Genomic DNA, 26,390 nt, shown 5'->3' with positions numbered 1-26,390 from the left:
CAATCCTCAAATCTCAACTTCCTGAGTAGCTGGGATTTATAGGCATGAGTCAACAACACCCAGTGTATGCTTTTTGATTATGGAAAAAATGTTTTGTTTTCTATGTGCACAAAAGATGCTTCCTGTGGTAATTGAAAAAAAAAACCCACAATTTGACAATATTTAAGAATTAAAACAGATTTTGTGTAATGACCAAATCAGGACTATTATCATATGAAGATGAATAGATCCTCATACATAGTGCTCAAAAAAGCTACAACACTGTCTGCTGTCAGCATCTGCTACTAATGACAATGGTAACAGTGATAACAAAGAAGACAACAGCAATCTAATATATAATAGGGTATAGAAGAAATGGAGGACTCTTCATTGTCCTTTTATGTAAAAAAACAGCATGGATTGGCCTTTCACAAAGTAATCTAAGTTTGATTCTTGCTCAGAATCATCAGTTTTAAATCAATTTCATTCAGGGAAGATTCAACATAGCCAGAGAAAACATTCCCTTCTTAATCTTTTTCTCTATCCAAAGCTTTCACTGATGATTACAATAAGCCTCCCTAGATGGTGTTCAGTCTATTCCAGTGTCAATTTTCAAAGAAAATATTTTCAAGTTAGATCAAGAAGTTCGAGAGAAAGAATGAGATCTTCAGTGGGCTGTGAATCTTAGCAACTACCTTAGTGTGCTGGGATCCCACAACAGACCCATTCACTTTAAAACATACACATTCAATACTGACTGTGAACCCTTATTCAGTACTGATGGAACCCTTATTACTTAACTTCCCTTTCTATGGAAACGCTGCTGCTAGAGTCTCACATTCATCAATGTGGCCATATGATATCATTTACCTCCAAAGTGGAGGATGGAATTTGTCAGGTTAGTTTATAAACTTGACAGTCTAAAGGACTTAGTACATGAGATTAAAAACTTTTTTTTTTTTGTCAGTCATGGGCTTTGAACTCTGGGCCTGAGCGCTGTCCCTGCGCTCTTCAGCTCAAGGCTAGCGCTCTACCCCTTGAGCTACAGCACCACTTCCGCTTTTCTAGTGGTTTATTGGAGATAAGAGTTTCATGGACTTTCCTGCCCGGGCTGGCTTTGAACCGCGATCCTCACATCTCAGCCTCTTGAGTAGCTAGGATTACAGGCGTGAGCCACCAGCGCCCGGCTGAGAGATTAAAAAACTTTGGAGCTGTAATTCTGGAGTCATTTTAAAACAACAAAACAAGGAATTGGAAGGGATCTTCTAAGTTTTCTAGTGAAATGTCAGTCTCATTCTGAAACTTCTCAAATAGCCCTTGAGCCTATGTAAACAATAGATACAAAGAACCTCCCATGGAATCTAGAACATCTTAAATAAGCCTGTCTGCCTGAAAAATATGAGTCTAACTTGCAAGCTACAAACATGAACATGAACAACAATAACATTTCGGTAAAAAATTATGTCATTAAAGGAGCTGAGTACCTCACCTTTCTTGAAGCCGACTCTGGCTTTCCTCAAACATTTACTATCTCCTTTCCTCTCTTTTGCTTTCTCATGTTCCTCTCTGTGTTTTCTTATTTCTTCTCATTTTTATTATTTCCAGATCTCACATACTTGATACAAGAGTTTTCCTTACTGTGAGTAGCCATTCTACTTGTGGGGATTAGAGTCAAGATGAATTAATAAGGCTGATTCTAATCCTTAGAGACCTGAGGCCCAGGGATGAATGGGAGACAGTGGCTATAACCCTGTCAGTGCCAAAAGTTCCATTTATGGCTTTCCAAAAGCCCTCGCTCCACTATTATCAGCTTGCAGAGTGATGCTACAATTTAGCAATAAGTGGGAAATAATAATTTTTAAGATTCTCAGATATTTTTTGCATCAAATTCTGAAACAAATGACATAATGCAACCTGATATGAGATAATAGTTTACAACTAGAATATGAGAGAATAAAGAAGAATTTGGGGCTTATCACAGCATTATTCACCACAGCTAAGATATGGAACCAACCCAGATGCACCTCAATAGATGAATGGATCAAGAAAATGTGATATCTATATCTATATCTATCTATCTATCTATCTATCTATCTATCTATCTATCTATCTATCTATCTATATGTAATGGAATTCTATGCTTCCATCAGAAAGAATGACACCATTTGTTAGAAAATGGAAAGACTTGGAAAGAATCATATTAAGTGAAGAAAGCCAGACCCAAAGAAATATAGGTCCCATGGTTTCCCTTATTTGCAATAATTAGCATAGATCTAGGATAATCTTATCAGATGAGCAAAAAGCTCAAAAGCTATGTACATATGACCATGTAAGGTGATGCTAAGCTAAATGAACCCCAAGATCTGGACACAAGAGGTTTTTCTTTATTGTTGTTTTTTTTTAATGTACTCTGTGATTTTTTTATTTCTATTGTATGTTCTTCCCCCTATGGTATATCCCTGTTGTCATTGTATTTGATTTTGGCACCTTACATCTTTTTAAAAAATTTTGTTTTATTGAAAGATTCTTTACAGAGGAGTTACAGTAAGGTAATGAGTACATTTCTTGTCCAGCATTGTTACCTCCTCCTTTGTTGTTCTCCCACTATCATCTTCCCTTCCCCACTTCTCTCCCCTCCCCCGCCGCCCATGAAGTTGTAAAGTTCATATCCAATATAGTATCTTGTGGGTACCTGCTTCTTGTGTATATATATATTTATCTAATTTGAGGAAGGGAAGGGGAAACAAAATGCTGAAACAAGGACACAGGATGACCCATTGCAACAATGAAACTCACAAGAAATGAACTTTACAACTTGGGGGGTAGGAAGGAGTGGGGGAGGGAGGGATAGTAGGAGAAAGGAATGGGTAACAATGCTCAACAAGAAATGTATTCATTACCTTACTTATGTAGCTGTAACCCCTCTGTACAGCCTCTTTACAATAAAATAAAATTAAAAAAATAATTTTGGATAGCTGTACCTAATAAGAGGGATTTAGGGACATAAACTCTAGAAGAGCACAGAATGTACATTCTAAGATCTGGCAATGTCTGAGCTTATTTCTATACGTTATAATATAAAATGAGATCCAATTATTTTAGTTTCTTGCCTCAATATCACAAAATAAACAATAAATCCAAGGTTGTTACTCAGATCTTTTGCTTTTCCATTATGAACTTGAAACTGTGCCACAAAGTTCTTCCAAGCCAAAAAATGAAGGATGCATTGTAGACATAAACTGCTTTATTAAATGGCAAAATATGCAATGTATATCCTCAAAAAATTAAGAAAGTGAGGGATGAGTGGATTGAGAAGAGTGAGAAAATGTTGTAAACAGGGACAATGATCAAGATGCGCTGCATTTATAAGCTGCTTTGCTGGCAACTCCTTTGTACAACTACCTAAAAATAAAAACATTCCAAAAATTATTTGGAGAACTTCATCTGATTATAATAGACACTTTTTCTCAACAAATAAAGTCTTCTATACACTTATCAGCAATATTGACTTTCTAAATATCTTCCCTTTTTTGCAATTAATGACTTCAGAAGAAGTAACAGTAATTGCAAATAAAATTTAGCTAATTCACTAGTGAAATCCCTCACCCACTAAATATCTACGAAAACTAAAATTTATTTATACCTTATCATAAGAATAAGCTTTGTATCTCCACCTTTACACCTTCTCCTTTTTGTGAAAGTACCAAAAATAATTTTTATTTATTTCCCTCATTGGTGAAGAATGTCTTTGATGCCCTCCGCTGTACAATTTTCTGTTAATTTTAAGTCATAAACTCAATCTTGAAATCACAACAGATGATTAGAATGTGATAACAATGACCCCTGATATGCTCAATAGTTAGACCACCCATACAGAGATGTGAAGGCCAGGCTAGTGTCTGGTAAAACAGCAAGCTTGAATTATTTTTCAGAGCTAGTGTGTTATATCTAACCACCAGGGACTGCATATGCAGGCTCTCTTTTTCTCTGGTTTCTGGTTTGAATCAGTCACAATGGGAACTGAAAGGAAATTGTGATACAGCAGATCATGCAGCTAGATTAGTCATTCTCCTGACTCCTTACTTTGGCTCCTCTTGGAAGCTTCATCTCCATATGCAAAGGGAAAGCACAGGCCAGCTGCTCCCCTCACATGCTCCTTTTTCTGAGTTCTGGTAAACTTCTCTCCCTTGTCACAGCAAGTCTAGGGATGGCCAGAAAGAACCTACCTGAAACACAGTGTACATTTTCATCACTTTGACCATGTTTATAAGGACCCATCAACAGCCTCTTCTGAGTTTGACTTTTTTTGAGTATGAAATCTTTTTCCTAAAAGAAAGTCAATATAATTGGAAACTGTATACCTCTCTGGAACTTATTTTCCATCTGTTTCTGTTTATCATTAACACTGTCTCCAATCATATCATGTGTTAAAACTGAAAGATATATAACTTTTGCCTTCATGGGTTCCTTGTAAGAAGTCTGAGATCCTTTTACTTTGGGGTAGAGGATTGAACATCTGTTTTCCCCACAATGAAGTAAGATACTTTTTTTTTTTTTTTTTTTTTTTTGCGTATGTGGTGCTGAGAAATCGAACCCAGGGCCTCATGCATGCAAGGTAAGCGCTCTACCACTGAGCCACCTTCCCAGCCCTGATGGTTCTTTCTATGAGAACTATTACTGTGGTACAAAATATTGCAATAGCCACAACGTGTAAGACTGTTCATTTTAAACAGGCAAATGGATATTTCTTCGATCTTTGTTGGATCATTTCTGTATGTCTCGCTGTGGGATGAAAATTTGAACAACCCGTTTGCGAATCTCTTTGGTCTTCACACCATAGACAATAGGGTTCAGGGCGGGAGGTACAAGGAGATAGATGGTAGACAAGAGGATATGGGCGTAGGGTGATACATGGCCAAAACGGTGACTGAAAAATGAAAAGAAAGCAAGGATATAAAATTCCAGGAAGACAACGATGTGAGCTGTGCACGTGTTGAATGCTTTGATCCGTGCCTCTTTCTGGGGCAGACGAAAAACAGCTCGAAAAATCAGCACGTAAGAGATGAAAACAAAGATCATGTCAAAACCTAAAATTGCAAAAGCCACAAAGAGGCCATATGATTTATTCATGTGGACATCTTCCGCAGCCAGCTTGACTACAGCCATGTGCTCACAGTAAGAGTGGACAATGACCACGGAATGGAAACGGTGAAGTTGTTTGAGTAGAATAGGCAAAACCCCAACCAGTGTTGTTGCCCGAAATGCCACCATCAGCACCACTCGAAGGAGAAAAAGAGAGGTGAGGATAGACGTGTGCCTCAAAGGATTACAAATAGCAACATAGCGGTCGAAGGTCATGGCCAACAGGATGCCAGATTCCATGCCCTGTAAGGCGTGAATGAAGAAGAGCTGGGTGAGGCAAGCATCAAAAGCCATGGAGCGTGAACCAAACCAGAAAATGGCCAACATCTTAGGCGCGATGGCCACACAGAGACCCAGGTCAGTAGCTGCCAATACTGCCAGGAAGATATACATGGGTTGGTGTAGACTGCGTTCTGTTGGAATAATGATAAGCAACAAGATGTTGCCTAGAAGGGCCACCAGGCACAAGCTGAAGAAAGGAAATCCAATCCAAAATTGCACGTGCTCTAGTCCAGGTATGCCAATCAGGATCACCGTCTTGGGGGTCAGATAGGACATGTTGGTGTAGCTCATGGTGCCGGCAAATCCTAAAGTCATCGGTGATTTATGGCCTATTCAGAGAAAAATCATAGGAAGGAGAAGGGACACTCTCCTCGATTTTCTTCTCAGAACCCCAGAAAGATGGATGGAATGAAATCATATGACTTTAGATCTCTGGACATCGCTGCAATCAGCTTCTGAACTGACCTCTTAGATACATGGGTCTTTGTGATCCAGTGTTCATCCCCAAGACATTATATAAATGAAAACTTTGTTTTGGGAAGCATCAATTCTGCTGTCTCTGGAGTTTTCTCTGCTTGTGTCATAGATTGCAACTTTAACTCCTTTTCATATTTGTGTCAAAACTCCACATACACTTCATATTGAGTTAAATATCCCTGTGATCAAGTCACAATCACATAACCCTGTACTATTAGCTCAAGTCTCAGGATATTCAGGTATGAACAGCCCTATGCTGAATTTCTCCACTTTTGTGTGAAATACCTTTCCCCACTTGCTAGGAATTGACTTTCTATAGAGCAGTGAGGTTTCTTTGTTTTTCCACTACTTTGGAAGGACTTTTCATAATGATAATTCCATAGGTGTGCAGTATACTTGGAACAACTTCACACCCTACTCTGCATTTCCTTATTCCTTCTCCTTCCTCCTCTTCCTTTACAAACAGTGGTCAATGGATTTTGTTGTGGTATCAGTGTAGAAGTTATAGCAGCAGTGTCTGAGCATAGTTGATTGCGTTAATTCTGGTTCATTACTGTAAGAAAAGTCAGTGGAAGATTATAAAGGTATTCTTGGATCTTAAGGGAAGCAGAAAAATCAAGTAAAGAGAGAACATAAATAGGACATTATGTACACCACAAGTATTAGTTTACTGAATAACCTGTATAACTTAAATATTTTTGTTATGTTTACATGCCTCAGATTTAAAAACAGCAGAAAGGCTTTGGTCCTTATTATAGAGTTTAACTCAACTTATTTTATATTTACTTTATTAAAGTTTACTTTTATTGTCAAGATGATGTACAGAGGGGTTATAGTTACATACATAAGGTAATAAGTACATTTCTTGTTTAGCATTGTTAGCCCCTCCCTCATTTTCCCCCCACTTTCCTTCCCCCACAATGTCCCCTACTAAAGTGGTAAAGTTCATTTCCCAAATATTGTCTTGTGAGCATCACTGTTGCATTGGTTCACCTTTTGTCCTTTATCTTACCATTTTCTTGTTTACTTCCCATTCCCTAATTCAGATAAGCATATATACAATACACAGGGTACCAAGATCAAATACAGTGACAACAAGGAATAAACTATAGGGAAAAAGTAACAAATGAAAGAAAAAAGTAATAACTTCACATAGTACATTAAAAAGCAACAACAACAAAGAAAAACTTCCTGTTTCCGTATCTTGCAGTTCACATCACTTAGCATTATCTTACATGGTCATATATACATAGCTATTAAGCTATTGTCATCCTAGACATATACTATTATTACAAATGAGGGAAACCATAGAGTCTATGTTTCTTTGGGTCTGTTTTGCTACCAATTACCATTGGAAAAAAATTTGCCATGGTTGTATTATCACACTTCACATCTATCCCTTCATCTCTTAATCTATTTTTAATTTTTCTCATTCTCTTTCTTCGTCATATCAGTAAGTAAAGCCTATAACATTATTTACTCTCATCTTTTAACATATTTTGCTAACCAATTTGTATGCCTAAATTATATCAAAGTTTTTCCATCTTTTCATAACTGTGTCAAAGCCAAATAGGCTAACTAAATAGCATAATTCTTAATGCTTATTTTTATGTATTTTGCCTTGAAATGAAAATAAAAGGGTTACTTTGGCAAATTTATAGAAAAAGAGTATATTGGCTTGCAATCAAAAGGAATACATATGTGGGCATAATGGGAAATTACTCCGGTAATAATAAATAACATACTTTTGTAACTAACTTCCTATATGAACATCAGAGGCCACGAAAACCAGGGGGCCATGGTCAGTGAAATAAAGAGCTATATTATTTTAACTAATTTTGAAAGTAAAAACTGTCAACATTTTAAAAATAATTTTAATGTCAAAATTTTTGATACTCATATCAAATGAGGTTTGGTGGAGGAAGTAGAGAATCCCTAGAAATGATGACTGATAAGTGACACAAATTGTTCATATAAAACCTAATGGAGCTGAAAACAAAAGTAATCCTGTCTGAGGTTGTTATTTATAAGATGCTTAATAAATTTAAGAATAAAAGGAAAAATTAGTTTCCAGATCACCATGATAATAACATAATAATCCCATTAATTTTGTTCTCCATATTATAGTATATAAAACAATAGGATATTTATTTTGAAATGTAGGATGTTATCTAAAGCTGCATTTACTACTTGTTTCACTCTAAATGAGGAGAAAGTGTCATGGAACTCATTGGATAATTGGGAGGAATAAATATTATATAGGAAATGCTCAGCCTAAACTTTTCTATAGTTTTTTATAACTTTGCAGTGACCGGTAGGTGATACTTGTCAGAGCTGGTGAAGAACTCTGAAGATGAGAAGTGCTACTGCCTTATTGAGAAAATGTACACATTAAAGACAGTTCACTTTCATATTCTTTTGGCTATTTCTTATGTAAATGAGTCACTTAAATTTCAGATAAAAAAATGAAAATATCCCTTCCTTATTGTCCCAATTCTGGCGCATATAAGCTGCATTTTACTCATTTCTCCTGTTTTATTCTTCCACCTCTCTTCCCTTACCTCCCCTTTCCTGTGGGTTGAAATGGGATGAAAGTGTCGAAGGGATGACATGGATCAAGATAATTTATGTAGGGATGGGAAGGTGGTTCAGTGGTAGAGTGCTTGCCTTGCATGCCTGAGGCCCTGAGTTCCATTCCTCAGCACCACATAAGCAAAAAAGAAAAAAGCCGGAAGTGGCGCTATGGCTCAAGTGGTAGAGCGCTAGTCTTGAGCTGAAGAGCTAAGGGACAGCGTCCAGGCCCAGAGTTCAGGCCCCACAACAGGACCCCCCCCCCCAAAAAAAAGGATAATTTATGTACACATAAATTGCTTTGTTAAATTCCAAAAACAGCAACACATTACCTAAAAATCAAGAAAATTGAGAGAAAGAGCAGGATGGAAGGGGTGGTAAGAATGTGAAAAGTGGTGGTGCGGATCAAGAGGCACCAGATTCATAAACTCTCCTGTCAAAGGGAAACTCCTTTACGCAATTACCTAAAGAAAATAAAAATACTCAAAAAATGAAAACACTAAAAAAAAGAAATAATTGCCTCAAAATGTTCTTTAAGGATAGAATTTCTATAGTTGAGAGATGTTGCTCAGCTAGATCTGTAGCACTGGAAATTAGTGTAAGTAGATCACTCAACAAAACTCCACATCCAAGCATGTACTCCTCGGTGAAGTAAGTAAATTCCACCTCTTTAAAGTAGTTTAATGCAGACAAAGCATATATATATATACAGTATCTTTATCTGAGAGCAAAACATTTTCTCCTTTAAAGTCTTTCTAATTTAAATGGAAAAAAACATGAACAGGAGTGACAATTTTCTCAGAAAGCAATTTGAAATTGCATCTGTGGAAGGAAGGACATCCTGGCTTTCTATTACGATCATATCAGAAGAAAATCTTCAATGACTGGTTTCTGAATAGAAGAAAATGAGAAAAGAATAGGAAGATGTCATAAATAAAGATGGGACAAAGAGTAGGAGATAGTAAAGGCTGTGTCTCTGATGTAGCGGACACAGAAAAGCACTGGATGTCAGGAATTAGGATCTGAGCTGTATCCATTGTATTCACAGACTTACTCTTACTGATTTAATTTCTTTTAAAAAGCAATATTAGGTAAAGATCCTGAATACTTGATCCTCATTTGCTCCTATTACTAACTAATGATCTTGTGTCAATTAAGCTGATGGTACTAAATCACCTTTTCATTTCTTCCAGTTTTATATCATGAATTTAGTCCATTTCATATCCTGTTCATTAAAAAAAACCACCAACTTGGATCTGATAGAGAATAAAGTTGTGAGATGGAAAATTTCTTATTGAGTTTCTCAGATTTCTTCTAGTCTTTTCTCTTCCTCTTAAAAACTTGTTAAAATTAAAAATCCTAAGGTATTTATTGGTATCAACACACAAGGAAGAAACTCACCCAGGTGAACAGCTATCTGCAGCAGATCTTTTCTGGCTGATTTTGGAATTTGAAAGGCATTAATACCTAAGTGCCTTGCATCATCTTCCTTTCTTTTATTTATTTATTTTTTTAGGCTCCAAGCTTATCCCAGGTTAATGACCTGATCTCTAGAGAGGTTATTACAATTCTGAGGATTCTTTCTGTTTGGAGACAAAAAAAAATTCTTTCTTTGAGGATATATTGCTAGACGACACACCTTACCTCTTACCAACTATGTTTCCAAAGTAATGAGAATAGGGAAATACTGAATCACAGGCCCCTTGCAGAGAATGATGTGCCTGCAAACAAGGGAACTTTAGAAAAAAAAATCTGCAATAGGGAGAAGTCTTAGAATGGAAACTAAACATTCATTTCTAAATTTTAAACTTTGACCTATTGTAGCTATAAATCACATGCTATGCAAAGAACTACATTGTTGTTTCTAAAATTCTTTGAAAAGCTTGTAGCACTTTCCAGCTTTTGAGGGAACAGTGGTATTTTTTTCTTTTTTGTTCCTCACTAGCAAGATACTAAAGATCTTCACTGTTCAGGCTTGTTGAGAATGTACCATTGTCTCCTTTGCTGTTTTACTTGTTTATTTATTTTTAGAAGTAGTGGAATTGAATTCTAGGCCTCATGCTGACTAGTCAGGTGTTTTACCACTTGCATGACACTTCCCTCCCCCACCCCAACTCTTTTTTTTTTTTTTGCTATAGTTACTTTTAAATTTTAATGTTTTTGCTATCTTTTAGAAGTTGCAAATCAGTCTATAAGCACACTGCATCTTGATGGAAGCCATAACCATGATTCTCTGCTGCCCCTCTTCTCAATTTTCTTACTTCCATAGGATATGCTATGCATTGAATATTATGAGTCCATTTTCCCTGTCTTCCTGTTACTTTTGGAGGATTGTCTTGATTTTTGTCTCCCACTATTTTCAGACCAGTATCTTCTGATCTAAAGCTTCTGTGATAGCTGGTATCACAGTCTCATGCCAACACACCTGGCAAATTAACTGAGAGGGTCTTGCTACCTTCTTTTCACTGGCTGGTCTTAAACCACACTCTTATTGATCTCTATCTCCGGAGACTTTAGGATTACAGGTGTGAGCCACAACTTTCATTGCATTATTAAGGTCTCTAGTCCATTTTCAATTAATTTTTATACAAAATGAGAAATTGATATCTAATTTGAATTTTTGACACTATATTTTATTGTGAAAATACCATACAGAGGGGTTACAATTAGATGGACAAGATAATGAGTACATTTCTTATCAAGCATTGTAGCCTCCTCTTTGTTTCCCCTTCCCATCCCTTCCCATACTCCCCCAGGCACCCTCGACCTGATCCCCCCCCCCCACTAAAGTTGTAAAGTTCGTTTTTCGACATAACATCTTATACAGCTCATTGTTGCAATGGGGCCACCTGTAACCCTATTCAAACAATTTGTTTATTCCCTTCCCCTTCTCAAATTACACCAACATCAAACACAGTGAAAGAAGAGGTTATACCATGGTGGAGGGACATACAAAGCAACAAAGAAATAATCTTATAAATGTGTTAGAAACAATCGCATGAAAGAAAAAAAAAACATTTGAATACATATCTTAGGGTACATTTCCCTAACATCAACTTATCTGACCTTTTCTGCTTGACTCAGACATATACTAGAAATTGCAAATAAGGGAAACCATGGGACCTATGTTTCTTTGGGCCTGGCTTACTTCACTTAATATTATTTTTTCCAAGTTTTTCCATTTCCTAACAAATGGGGCAATGTCATTCTTTCTGATGGAGGCATAGAATTCCATTGTGTATATATACCACATTTTCTTGATCCATTCATCTACTGAGGGCCATCTGGTTTGGTTCCATATTGTAGCTATAGTAAATAGTGCTGCAGTAAACATAGTCATGCTGTTAGCTTTAGTGTAGTCTTGTTTGTGAACATTTGGATAAATGCCCAAAAGTGGGATTGCTGGGTCATAGAGGAGCTCTATGTGGAGTCTTTTGAGGAACCTCCATACTACTTTCCAAAGTGGTTGAACAAGTTTACACTCCCACCAACAATGCAGTAAGGTTCCCTTCTGTCCACATCCCCTCCAGCTCTGTTGTTATTAGAGTTCTTGATTTTTGCCATTCTAACTGGGGTGAGGTGGTATTTCAATGTTGTTTTCATTTGCATTTCTTTATGGCTAGGAAGGTTGAGCATTTCTTCATGTGTCTATTAATCATCCTTCTTTCCTCTTCAGAGAAGTTTCTCTTTAAGTCTTCAGCCCACTTATTTGTTGGGCAGTTGTTTCTTTGAAGATTTGTTGTTGGGGGATTTAAGTTTTTGAGTTCCAGGTATATTTTAGATATGAGACCCTTGTCCGTTGTATGGCTAGTGAAGATCTTCTCCCAATCCGTGGGCTTTCTATTGATCTTGCTAGGTATGTCCTTTGCCATGCAGAAGCTCTGCAATTTCATGCAATCCCAATTGTCTAACCTTTCTTTGATTGTTGTGTTTCTGGGTCTCTATTAAGAAAATTTCGGCCTGCGCCAAGGAGACCTAGGGTTTCTCCTATTCCATCTTGTAATGTTTTCAGTATCCTCTTTGACTCCGAGGTCTTTGATCCATTTGGAGTTGATTCTGGTGGAAGGTGATATAGAAGGATGTAGCTTTAGTTATCTACAAGTAGTCAACCAATTTTGCCAGCACCATTTACTGAAGAGGCTGTCTTACTTCCATTCTATTTTTTAGCTCCCTTATTGAAGATTAGATGGCTATAGGTCTGTAGGTTCATTTCTGGGTTTTCAATTCTATTCCATTGGTCCTGAGGTCTGTTCTTGTGCCAATACCAAGCTGTTTTGATTACTATGGCTTTGTAGTAGAGTTTAAAATTTGGTATTGATATTCCTCTAGCAGTGTTCTTTCTGTTGAGGATCATTTTTGCTATCCAGGGTCTTTTATTGTTCCATATGAATTTTTGGATTGCCTCCTTTATTTCCTTGAAGAATGAGGTTGGAATATTGATAGGTAATGCGTTGAATTTGTAGATAGTCTTGGGAAGTATTGCCATTTTCACAATGTTGATCTTTCCAATTCAGGAGCATGGGAGTTTTTGCCACTTTCTAAGTTCTGTTTTGATTTCCTTTTCCAAGATTTTAGAGTTTTCATCATAGAGGTCCTCCACTTCTTTGGTTAAGTTAATTCTTAGATATTTTATTTTTTGTGGGGCTATTACGAAAGGAGTTTCTTTCCTAATTTCAGCCACACTCTTCTCATTGTTGGCATACAGAAAAGCCATTGATTTTTGAGGGTTAATTTTATACCCTGCTACTTTGCCAAAGTTTTGAATCAGCTTGAGTCATTTCGGAGTGGAGTCTATGGGATTCTTTAAATACAGATCATGTCATCTGTAAAGAGGGAGAGGCTTACTTCTTCTTTCCCTATTTGGATCCCCTTTATGCTTGCATCTTGTCTTATTGCTGTAGCTAGGCATTCTAATACTAGATTGAAGAGAAGTGGAGAGAGTGAGCATCCTTGTCTTGTTCCTGAGATAAGAGGAAATGGCTTTAGTTTTTCACCATTGAGTATAATGCTGGCTGTAGGTTTGTCATATACAGCCTTTATTGTATTGAGGAATGTTCCATGGATTCCTAATTTTTCCAGAACCTTCATCATAAAGGGGTGTTGGATCTTGTCGAATGCTTTTTCTGCATCTATTGAGATAACCATGTGGTTCTTATCCTTGCTCCCATTGATGTGATGAATTATTTTAATTGGTTTGCGTATATTGAACCAGCTTTGCATCCCTGAAATGAATCCTGTTTGATCGTGGTGTATGATTTTTTGGATGAATTGTTGAAGTCGATTGGCCAAAATTTTGTTCAGAAGTTTTGCATCAATGTTCATCAAAGAAATGGGTCTATAGTTCTCTTTCTTTGATGAGTCCCTGCCTGGTTTGTGGATGAGGGTTATGATGGCTTCATAGAATGTGTTCAGTAGTGAACTTTCTCTTTCAATTTCATTGAAGAGTTGGAGGATTATTGATGTGAGCTCTGCTTTGAAGGCCTTGTAGAATTCTGCTGTAAAACCGTCTGGTCCTGGACTTTTCTTAGCTGGGAGGTCTCTTATTGCTGTTTCTATTTCAATGTTTGATATAGGCTGTTAAGATGGCTTAACTCAATAGTTGCTAGGAAAAGGTCCATTTCTGCCAAGTTCTCAAACTTATTAGCATAAAGTTTTGAGAAGTATTCCCTTATAATGTTCTGAATCTTGGTTGTTTCATGGTGATGTTTCCATTCTTATCTCTGAGTTTATTTATTTGAGTGTGTTCTCTTTCTTTTTCTGGTAAGATTTACTAAGGGTCTGTCAATTTTGTTAATTTTTTCGAAGAACCAACTGTTTGTTTTGTTGCTTCTTTCTATAGTTTTTTTATTCTAATTCATTTAATTCTGATTTAATTTTAATTATTTCTTTCTATCTACTGGATTGGGATTTATCTTGCTGCTCTTTTTCAAGGAGGTTCAGATGTCTCATTAAATTGTTGGTTTCAGGTCTCTCCAATTTGTTGATGTAGGAATTCAGAGCTATAAACTTGCCCCTGAGTACGACCTTTGCTGTGTCCCAGAGGAACTGGTAATTTGTGTGCTCATTTTTGCTGAATGTCATGAACATTTGAATTTCCTTTCTAATCTCTTCCATGACCCACTCATGATTCAGCAGTGTGTTGTTCAGCCTCCATGTGTTAAAGGACTTTCTTTGGTGGCCTTTGGTGTTGAGTTCTAATTTTATTCCCTTGTGGTCAGAGAGGATGCAAGGTATAACTTCAATGTTTCTGAATTTGGAAAATTATAACTCCTCTGTACAGTATTCTCACAATAAAAAATTAACAATTAAAAAAATAAATGTACTCATTACCTTCCATGTAATTGTAACTCCTCAGTATTTTTACAATAAAAATAAATTTAAAAAAAGAATTATACTATTTGGATTTTCCATAGATTCTATTTGCAGTGGTACTGGAATTTATCTTAGGGGTCTGTGCTTACTAGGCCAGTTTTGACCACTAAGTCCCACCTCCTGTCCTGGTTGATGGTGGACAGGGTAGGATAGGGCCTCCTATTTTGCAAAGATATGAGCCTGGACTGTGATCTACCTGTTTTAGGCTTTCACTCATTTTTTAGATGACAAGCATGTGCTATTGTGTCCATGCCTCCCTCCATTTAGATAGAGTCTTAGAGACTTTTCTGCCTAGGCCAACATGCAAAAACTATGCTTCAACTCTCTGCCTCCCAAGTAGCTAGGATTACAGGTATGAGCCACAAGACAGCTTGTTTGTTTGGGGCACCTTTTTTTTTTAATTTAATTTAATTTTATTTGTGAACATACTGTACAGAGGGGTTACAATTACATGGGCAGGATAATGCATACATTTCTTACCAAACATTGCAGCCTCCTCCTTTGGTTTACCCTTCACCTCCCTTCCCAGCCTCCCCCCTCCCCCCCAATCCCAATCCTTCTCCTTCCCTCCCATTCCCCCCCAACCAAAGCTCGTTTTGGACATGACAACTTGTACTTCTCATTGTTGCAACAGGTCCACCTGTATCCTTAAACAACTGGATTTTCCCCATCTCCTCCACAAGTTATACTGACATCAAATATAGTGAAAGCAGGGGTTATAGTGTGGAGGAGGGACATACAAAGCAACAAAGAGATAATCTTATAAATGCGTTAGAAACACATGCATGAAAGAAAAAAACATTAAAATACGTATCTAAGGGTTCATTTTCCTGACATCACATTATCTGACCTTTTCCGCTTGACTCATACATATACTAGATATTGCAAATAAGGGAAACCATGGGACCTATGTTTCTTTGGGCCTGGCTTACTTCACTTAATATAATTTTTTCCAAGCCTTTCCATTTCCTAACAAATGGGGCAATGTCATTCTTTCTGATGGAGGCATAGAATTCCATTGTGTATATATACCACATTTTCTTGATCCATTCATCTACTGAGGGGCATCTGGGTTGGTTCCATATCTTAGCTATGGTAAATAATGCTGCAATAAACATTGTTGTGCTGGTAGCTTTAGTGTGGTCTTGTTTGAAAACATTTGGGTAAATGCCCAAAAGTGGGATTGCTGGGTCATAGGGGAGTTCTATGTGAAGTCTTTTGAGGAACCTCCATACTGCTTTCCAAAGTGGTTGAACAAGTTTACATTCCCACCAACAATGAAGTAAGGTTCCTTTCTGTCCACATCCCCTCCAGCATCTGTTGTTGTTAGAGTTCTTGATTTTTGCCGTTCTAACTGGGGTGAGGTGATATCTCAATGTTGTTTTGATTTGCATTTCTTTTATGGCTAGGGATGTTGAACATTTCTTCATGTGTCTATTAGCCATCCTTCTTTCTTCTTCAGAGAAGTTTCTCTTTAAGTCTTTCGCCCACTTGTTTATTGGGCAGTTGTTTCTTTGAGGATTTGTTGTTGGGGGGTTTAATTTTTTGAGTTCCAAGTATATTTTAGATATGAGACCCTTGTCCGTTGTATGGCTAGTAAAGATCTTCTCCCAATCCGTGAGCTTTCTATTGATCTTGCTAGCTATGTCATTTGCCCTGCAGAAGCTCTGCAACTTTTTGCAATCCCATTTGTCCAACCTTTCTTTGATTTGTTGTGTTTCCGGGTCTCTATTCAAAAAATTTCGGCCTGAGCCAAGGAGACCTAGGGTTTCTCCTATTCCATCCTGTAATATTTTCAGAGTGTCTGCTTTGACTCCAAGGTCTTTGATCCATTTGGAGTTGATTCTGGTGCAGGGTGATATATAAGGATTTAGCTTTAGTTTTCTACATGTAGTTAACCAATTTTGCCAGCACTATCTACATTTACTGAAGAGGCTGTCTTTCTTCCATTCTATTGTTGTAGCTCCCTTATCGAAGATTAGATGGCTATAGGTCTGTAGGTTCATTTCTGGGTTTTCAATTCTATTCCATTGGTCCTGAGGTCTGTTCTTATGCCAATACCAAGCTGTTTTGATTACTATGGCTTTATAGTAGAGTTTGAAATTTGGTATTGATATTTCTCCAGCAGTGTTCTTTCCGTTGAGGAGCGTTTTTGCTATTCGGGGTCTTTTATTGTTCCATATGAATTTTTGGATTGCCTCTTCTATTTCCTTGAAGAATGAGCTTGGAATTTTGATAGGTATTGCGTTGAATTTGTAGATAGCCTTGGGAAGTATTGCCATTTTCACGATGTTAATCTTTCCAATCCAGGAGCATGGGAGGCTTTGCCATTTTTTTAGTTCTGTGTTGATCTCCTTTTTCAAGATTTTAAAGTTTTCATCATAGAGGTCCTTCACTTCTTTAGTTAAGTTAATTCCTAGGTATTTTATTATTTGTGGGGCTATTACAAATGGAGTTTCTTTCCTAATTTCAGCCACACTTTTCTCATTGTTGGCATACAGAAAAGCCATTGATTTTTGGGGGTTAATTTTATAATCTGCTACTTTGCCAAAGTTTTGAATCAGCTTGAGTAATTTGGGAATGGAGTCTATGGGATTCTTTAAATACAAGATCATGTCATCTGCAAAGAGGGAGAGTTTTATTTCTTCTTTCCCTATTTGGATCCCCTTTATGTCTGCAGCTTGTCTTATTGCTGTAGCTAGGCATTCTAATACTAGATTGAAGAGAAGTGGAGAGAGTGAGCATCCTTGTCTTGTTCCTGAGTTAAGAGGAAATGGCTTTAGTTTTTCACCATTGAGTATAATGCTGGCTGTAGGTTTGTCATATACAGCCTTTATTGTATTGAGGAATGTTCCATGGATTCCTAATTTTTCCAAAACCTTCATCATGAAGGGGTGTTGGATCTTGTCAGATGCTTTTTCTGCATCTATTGAGATAACCATGTGGTTCTTATTCTTGCTCCCGTTGATGTGATGAATAATATTAATTGATTTGCATATATTGAACCAGCTTTGCATCCCTGAAATGAATCCTGTTTGATCATGGTGTATGATTTTTTGGATGAATTGTTGAAGTCGATTGGCCAAAATTTTGTTCAGAAGTTTTGCATCAATGTTCATCAAAGAAATGGGTCTATAGTTCTCTATCTTTGATGAGTCCCTGCCTGGTTTTGGGATGAGGGTTATGATGGCTTCATAGAATGTGTTCGGTTGTGAACTTTCTCTTTCAATTTCATTGAAGAGTTGGAGGAGAATTGGTGTGAGCTCTGCTTTGAAGGCCTTGTAGAATTCTGCTGTGAAACCGTCTGGTCCTGGACTTTTCTTAGCTGGGAGGTCTCTTATTGCTGTTTCTATTTCAGTGCTTGATATGGGTCTGTTAAGATAGTTTAACTCATCTTGGTTTAGTTTTGGCATGTCAATATTTGCTAGAAAAAGGTCCGTTTCTGTCAAGTTCTCAAACTTATTAGCATAAAGTTTTGAGAAGTATTCCCTTATAATGTTCTGAATCTTGGTGGTTTCCGTGGTGATGTTTCCATTCTCATCTCTGAGTTTATTAATTTGGGTGTGTTCTCTTCTTTTTCTGATAAGATTTGCTAAGGGTCTGTCAATTTTGTTAAGTTTTTCAAAGAACCAACTCTTTGTTTTGTTGCTTCTTTCTATAGTTTTTTTGGATTCTAATTCATTTAATTCTGATTTAATTTTGATTATTTCTTTCCGTCTACTGGATTGGGGTTTATCTTGCTGCTCTTTTTCAAGGAGGTTTAGATGTGTCATTAAATTGTTAGTTTCAGATCTCTCCAATTTGTTGATGTAGGAGCTCAGAGCTATAAACTTGCCTCTGAGTACTGCCTTTGCTGTGTCCCAGAGGTGCTGGTAATTTGTGTGTTCATTTTTGTTGAATAGCATGAACATTTGAATTTCCTTTCTAATCTCTTCCATAACCCATTCATGATTCAGCAATGTGTTGTTCAGCCTCCATGTGATGCCGGACTTTCTTTGGTGGCTTTTGGTGTTGAGTTCTAATTTTATTCCCTTGTGGTCAGAGAGGATGCAAGGTATAACTTCAATGTTTCTGAATTTAGACAAGTTTGCTTTGTGGCCTAAAATGTGGTCTATTTTAGAAAACGTTCCATGTGCTGCTGAGAAAAACGTGTATTCTGATGCTGCTGGGTGAAATGTTCGGTAAATGTCTGTTAAGTCTAGTTGATCTATGCAGCTGTTTAGATCTGCGGTTTCTCTGTTGAGTTTTTGCCGAGTTGATCTATCTAGTGGGGAGAGTGGTGTGTTAAAATCCCCAACGATTAATGTCTTTGGATCTATATGGGATTTGAGGGAAAGTAGATTTCTTTGATAAATTTGGTTGCTCCATTGTTTGGCGAATAGATATTTAGAATTGTAATATCCTCCTGAAGGAGAGATCCTTTAATTAGTATGTAGCGACCTTCTTTATCTCTTTTCATGAATTTTAATTTGAAGTCTATTTTATCTGATATTAGGATTGCAACTCCCGCCTGTTTATGCGGTCCGTTTGCTTGGTAGATTTTGTTCCAGCCTTTAACATTGAAAATGTGTTTGTTTTTATGGGCAAGATGTGACTCCTGCAGGCAGCAGATAGAAGGGTCTTGTTTTTTAATCCAACTAGACAGTCTATGTCGCTTAATTGGAGAGTTCAGTCCGTTAACATTAAGAGATAGGACTGAGAGGTATTTGGGAGTTCCTGCCATGTTATCTACCTTCTTGGGGGCTGTGAAAACTGGGTTCTTCCTATGGTTCTTGGATTCTCAGTTTGGGTGCAGTTTCTTGACCTTTATTGCGGTCTTGTTGGTTTTCTATGTGTAGGACATCTTTAAGAATCTTTTGTAGGGCTGGTTTGGTGGAGATGTATTGTTTCAATTTTTCTTTGCTATGGAAGGTTTTTATTTGGCCTTCAGTTATGAAGGAGAGTTTAGCTGGGTACAGTATTCTTGGTTGATAGTTGTTTGTTTTTAGGGCATGGCATACATCATTCCAGGCTCTTCTTGCTTTGATTGTCTCTGCTGAGAAATCTGAGGTGATTCTAATTGGTTTCCCTTTATAAGTGATTACCCTTTTCTCCCTGACAGCTTTAAGGATCTTTTCCTTGTTCTGAGTTGATCCTGTGTGGATTATAATGTGACGGTGGGATGTCCTATTCTGGTCTGGTCTATTTGGGGTTCTAAAGGCTTCTTGTATCTGGACAGGCCTATCTTTTTGCATGTTTGGGAAGTTCTCTGCTAGGATCCTGTTAAACAGATTTCCTAGACCATTAACTTCTGTTTCTAGGTGTTCCTCTACACCCATTATCCTTAGATTAGGCCTTCTGATGGTGTCTTCCAGGTGTTGGATAGATCTATCATATTTCTTGGACTTGTCTTGGATGGTTGTATGTTCTTTCTCTATAATATCTAGGCTGTCTTCAATCCCTGAGATTCGATCTTCTGCATGGTCTAACCTGCTGTCAAGACTCTCTACTTTGTTTTTTATCTCTTTTCCTTCTAGTTGGTCAGCTTTGATGGCTTCAAGTTCTTTGTTGAAGCTCTGTTTTAGGTCTTGTATGAATTTCTTTACTTCCTTAATTTGGTGTTCAGTGTTTGTCCTCAAATCACTTAGTTGATTGGTTATGGTTTCTTTGGACTCCCATTCCTTCTGTTGGGTTCCATTCAGCATTCCCTTTGTGGTCTCCCTGACTTCCTTCAGCTCTTTGTTAATGGATTCGATGAATGCCTTTAGTGATCTTTGTGTGTTCTCTACCTGGTCTCTCAATTCCTGTATTACTCTTTGATTAGCTTCCTCCCGTTCGTGGGATTCCTGCAGATCTCTTTGAGTGTTCTCAGCCTGCTCACGCCATTCCTCCCTTTCTCTTTGAGTATTCTCAAGTTGTTCACGCAAATCCTGTATCAGTTTTTGAGTAGCTTCCTCACGCTTATGATATTCCTGTATAAACTTCTGGGATGCCTCCTCTCTCTCCCTATCACGCTCATACAGAGTCCTTTGTACGTTGTCAAACTTTTCATTTATCATGTTTGCCACCAGTGTTTGTAGAGCTGTTTGGGAACTCTCCTCTGGATTATTCATTATCTGTTCTAACCCCTGATTATCAGGATTGGGAATTGAGATACCCGAATTTGCCATTTTTCTTGTGTTTTTCCGGCTTACTCTGCCCATTTGAGATGAAGATAGCACCAGTTTTGTGCTAGAACACTATCTTAAGGCAACCATCAACCAAAGTTTGCATTTGTACAGTCAATAGTCTACAGATACAATCTAGTTCAACAGATACATCTATTCGACATCAAACAACTATATGTTAAAGAACTTCGAACCTCAGAGAAGAATTTGGAAAGCCAGAAATTATTAGGGTTAGGGAGAGATGTGGGTAAAAAATAGGAATAGATTGGTGTGGGGAGGCACAGGGAGAGTTAACTATGTCCTAATCACAATGCAGGAAATAGGTTGGGTAGGATGTAAGTAGAGAGAGAGAGAAAAAGAAGAAAGGGAAAGGGGAATGAAAAGAGACCAGAAAAAAAATAGAAACGTAAAAATTAATGTTATTTTAGAGATTAAAAGACCATCTATTTATAGAGGAATATGAATATGTTGAGAGAAAGGGAGGGACATAAAGGAGATGAGAAAAACTTTAAAAAAATGCTTAAAATATTGTATAGGTATAAAGTACTGCTATTAGTGAATTTAAGTCTCAGAGGTTTTGAATTGAGTAATAAGTTTGTGGATTAAGTGTGTACACAATGGGGGTTAGGGTCTACTGGTTAACTACGAGTTTATCTGAGGATGTGCAGGACAAGAGTTAAGTCACATAAAGATGAACAAAGAGGAAAAGATGGAAAGGATAGGAAAGTGAGAAGAAAAGATCAGAAGTTCAGTAGAGCTAGAAAAAAAAACAAAAAGATAATTAAGAATGAAAGAAAAAGAGAAAGAAGACAAGAAAAGAAAAGAAAACACACATTCACGTATTCCTAAAATAAAAATTATTAGAGGAGAAAAAAAAAAAGTTAATGGAAAACAATTATTTTTTCAGAAGAGGCAAAAATTAAAGATTAATAAAAGTTTTAGAAAAGCAAAAAAAATTTTTTATATATATATAAGGTAACAAAAAACGAAAAAAAACAAAACAAGAAAAAGAAAAAAAGAAAAGAAGAAGAAGAAAAAAAAAAAAAGGTCTTTGATTTTTTTTTTTTTGGGGGGGGAGGGGTGGGAAGAGTCCTGTATCTCCCTTTTGTCTGTAACCAGAGTGTGGTCGGAGTCTCTGGTCAGCTTGAGGTCCTGTGGCTTGATTGGTTTCTTAAGTCAGTTTGTTGGAACAGGCAGGAAAATGCTCTGCTTTGCCCAAGATTTTGAGATCCCCCTCCCAGGTTAGTTTACTGGGAGGGTGATCTGCTTTGAGAATCACAAAAGAGGGGGATGCAGTGATGAGGCTAGGTTCTGGGTAGAGTTGAGGCCTTTCAATGAACAGTAGCTTTTCCCTGGGGCTATTTTGTGAAAAAAAAAACTCACAGCACCCAGCCTGGAGCCATTCTCAGGGTTTCTGTTTTTCAATTGATTGTGGTGGCTGCTAGAGGGAGGGGCAGCCTCTGGCTCTGGCCACCCAGCGAGGAGAGCCACTCCAGTGGCTGGTGCCTGAGCTGGGCGACCCCTCCCTGGATGGAACTGAGTCTGTGAGGTCACCTCGCCGCCAAGTTCCTGTGACCTGCCAAATGACTAGCTCTATTCCAAGGCCTGAGCTGGAGCTAGCCGCTCCTCCGAGCTTTGTCGGTATCCAAGATGGAGATCACCGGTGCTGGGGGGGGAGGGGTGGCCTTCCCTCCTCTGCTCCCAGAGGAGTGAGGAAGTGGGGCTTCTACTCACGCGGAGTCTTGGATCTCGGGTCGTCTCTGGTCTGCAAAGTGCAGGATGAAGTTGTCCGCTCCTTGTCGGTTCTTGCTGGTGTTGAGTAGAATCCGCTCGTCCGCTGCGTCTGGCTCCTTCGTCCCGGACTGCGTCTCAGGTATGCCTCCGCGGCGGTGGTCGCCGCTGCGACCCTGCCGCCGCAGCGGCAGCTGCTCAGATGTGTCTGCTTGGCTTCCCCTCTCTTGACTAACTCTCTGTCCTGTGATGGCACACTTGGTGTGATTCTCTGGCTTGGGACTGTTCACTGGAACTCTGAAACTGTTTTCTATGCAAGAGCTTGTTCAGATTCCAGCTTCTCCTCCGCCATCTTCCCCAGTGGGGCACCTTTTTAACAAATTATATGGCTACAACTGCACAGGTTATATTCTAGGTCCTCTAGTCTAGAGTTGGGCCATGCGTCTGTTTTTTTTTTTAATAGAAAATTTTTTTATTGTCAAGGTGATGTACAGAGGTGTTACAGTTATGTAAATAAGGCGATAAACACATTACTTGTCAAACTTTTGGTGCCATTATCATGCTGGTTTCTTTTCTATTTTTTTGGGGGGGGTCTGGTCGTGGGGCCTGAACTCTGGGCCTGGGCGCTGTCCCTCAGCTCTTCAGCTCAAGGCTAGTGCTCTACCACTTGAGCCACAGCACCACTTCCGGCTTATTTTCTTTTTGCTTATGTGGTGCTGAGGAATCGAACCCAGGGCCTCGAGCATGCAAGGCAAGTGCTCTACCGCTGAGCCACCTTTCCAGCCCGATCTTTTCTATTTTTTTAAGCTTGGCTTTGCAGTGTAATGTAGGTATTACAATATCTCTAATATTACTTGGCTATTGTAGAACTTCAATGCTTTCAAATAAAGGAACATACCTCAATATAATAAATGATGTATATGATAAATCTATAGCTTACATTGTAGCAAATAAAGAAAAATTGAAAACATTCCCTTAAAATCAAAAGGTATAAAGAAGGCTGTCTACTTTCTCCACTCTTATTCTCTAAATGCTTGAAGCCTTAGATCAAAGCAAAGTCAGAAAAGTGGTGCAAACAGAAATTGAAGACATTAACTTATCTCTATGTGGAAAAGATCTGAACTTGTACTTTTAAAAAAGTCATTAAACCAAGAATCAAGATAAAAAGGTGAACATAAAAATGAGTAGCTTCTCTATATATCAAATATACTAAGAAGGATAAAAGAGAACATGGTCCCAAGGACAGTAGCACCTAAAAAATACTAACCTATGAATAAATCTAACAGAAGGCATGTAAAACCAATTAAATGAAAACTAAAATACTGGAGAAAGAAGTTGTAAAAGGCATTAGAATGATAGCAAGCACTCCTCTGTTCATGGAGAATCAGAGTTAATACTGTGAACATGGCTGTTTTACTAAAACTGCTTACATGTTCAACACAATCTACAATAAAATTTCAATTACATTGAAATGACACAAATTGAAAAATAGTAATCCTTTTTACTTTATATCAGCTAAGTTTCTTCTTTTTATGTTTTCTCCCTCTTGGTTTATACTTTTTCCTCTATAATTTGTTTTATAATTGAATGATTCCAGTTATGTCACTTTGTTTCATATTTCAATTTATTTTTTTTAACTTTCTTATTCCTTTAGGTACAACTAGAAAATAGGCTTATATTAGTACATATGTATGTACAAGTATCTATACATGTAGATGTACAAGTATCTATTTCCATGCATAAACATGGAAATAAAAAGAGCAACACAACAGTCCAATAAAGAACTTGCCTTACTTTCAAAGGTACAAAGCATTTAGGTATACAGAGTTAAATATAATAATACATTTCAAATATTTGAAATCTTGAAAAGATTCTCCAGGAGTAAAAAAAATTAACTTAGAAGTCACAAAAATTTCATTAAAATTCTTAAATCTCTTGATATAAAGCAATGTATGTCTCCGTGTCTTCAGTTACCCAAGAAATTCCAATTTATAGTGGTCTTATTTTTTAATTGAGTGAGAAATATAGAAATTATAATATAAACACATGTATTATGGCAGAATCCATCCTTAAAATAAATCAATTGAAGAAAGATACCTATTCTGAACAATTGGCAGAAAATCGGCAACAAAGTTTATTTAAGGAGTCAAAAACAATTACAAATAAATTGCGAAGAGAAGCTTAACAATGCTAAAAATTAGATTAACAGTCAAAGTCACCAAAAGTAGAAATGATGTTAGTCCTTAGTTGAATACTTTGTTTTTCAATGAACCTATAATTTTTCACTGCTGTTGCTTTTGATGGTATCAAACCTAGAGCCACATGTGTCTAAGCATGTGCTCTATCACAGGCTACACTTTTAGTCCTAAAATCTTTAATTAAATGATTTTAGGATCCAGAATTATGATCTGAAACACAATGCACACAGAGTGTAAACTGTGTGTATAAATTTTCTCTAGGAAAAAAGAAATAGCAATTGCTAGGATCCATGATTTATAAGAAAAATCTGTGCCACACGCTTACGAATCACCATGTTTTTTACACCATAGACTATAGGATTGAGTGCAGGTGGAAGAAGGAGGTAAATAGTAGACAGCAGAATGTGGGTTGAGGGGGGAACGTGTCCAAAACGGTGACTGAAGAAGGAGAAAAAAGCAAGAACATAAAACTCAAGGAAAACAAAAATGTGAGCTGTGCAGGTGTTAAATGCTTTGAGCCGGGCCTCTTTTTGTTGTAGTCGAAAGACAGCCTGAAAAATTAGGACATAGGATATGAGAATAAAAATCATATCAAATCCTAGTATGCTAAAACCCACAAAAAGACCACATACTTTGTTGACTTTGACATCTTCTGCAGCCAACTTAACCACAGCCATGTGCTCACAGTAAGAGTGGGCAATAAGAATAGAATGGAAAGCATGCAATCTTTTAATCAGAATGGGTAACAGACCAACCAGTACTACAGCTCGAATTGCCACCACCACTATCATATGAAACAGGATGGAAGGTGTGAGGATCGAAGTGTGCCTCAGAGGGTCACAAATGGCGATGTAACGGTCATAGGCCATTGCTAACAAAATGCCAGACTCTATGCACTGCAATGTGTGAATGAAGAAAAGTTGGGTAAGGCAGGCATCAAAAGCCATGGAGTAAGATCTGAACCAAAAGATGGCTAACATCTTGGGAGCAATGGCCGCACAGAGTCCTATATCCGTGGCTGCCAGTACAGCCAGGAAGATGTACATGGGCTGGTGCAAACTCCGCTCTGCAGGGATGATGATCAGTAAAGTGATATTTCCCAAAAGAGCCACAAGGCACATGGCAAAGAAAGGAAACCCAATCCAAAACTGAACATGCTCAAGTCCTGGAATGCCAATCAAAATGACAGTTCTAGGGTTCAAATATGATAAGTTGTTAGGTTTCATCGTAGTTTTTATTCAGTCTCCTCCCCACAGAGTGTGATACCTGTGGAAGAGAATTTGGATGGCCTCAGTCATTAATGTCATTCCACTGTGGATCATGCAGTTACTGTTATTCAACCATATTGAATACCAAGCAAAGTTTAGTGTGTTGTGTAAGAATTTGTCCATAATATTCCAAATAACATAGAAGACTGTTTTCTCAGAGCCAGCCAGGGAAAGTTAGCTGTCTAAGTGAACATTGACTCAGAGAAGATTGGATGAATGGAAAA

The 26,390-nt window shown here is 37.7% G+C and overlaps 2 protein-coding genes across 2 annotated transcripts; both read right to left on the bottom strand.

Moving 5' to 3' along the window:
* Positions 1 to 4,743: 4,743 nt before the first annotated feature.
* LOC122113875 (olfactory receptor 52A1-like) lies at positions 4,744 to 5,694 on the bottom strand. The gene has a single exon (XM_042687011.1). It carries the CDS (start codon positions 5,692 to 5,694, stop codon positions 4,744 to 4,746), a length of 951 nt encoding a protein of 316 aa, XP_042542945.1.
* Positions 5,695 to 25,179: 19,485 nt separating this feature from the next.
* Positions 25,180 to 26,130, bottom strand: LOC122113867 (olfactory receptor 52A5-like). Its single transcript, XM_042686999.1, has one exon. It carries the CDS (start codon positions 26,122 to 26,124, stop codon positions 25,180 to 25,182), a length of 945 nt encoding a protein of 314 aa, XP_042542933.1. The 5' UTR covers positions 26,125 to 26,130.
* Positions 26,131 to 26,390: the final 260 nt, after the last annotated feature.

The sequence above is a fragment of the Dipodomys spectabilis genome, unplaced genomic scaffold (genome assembly GCF_019054845.1).
Source record: "Dipodomys spectabilis isolate Male_0828 unplaced genomic scaffold, ASM1905484v1 ptg000003l, whole genome shotgun sequence".
Lineage (NCBI taxonomy): Eukaryota > Metazoa > Chordata > Mammalia > Rodentia > Heteromyidae > Dipodomys > Dipodomys spectabilis.
Note: the sequence above shows the minus strand (reverse complement) of the source record. Positions and strands in the feature narration are given on the sequence as shown.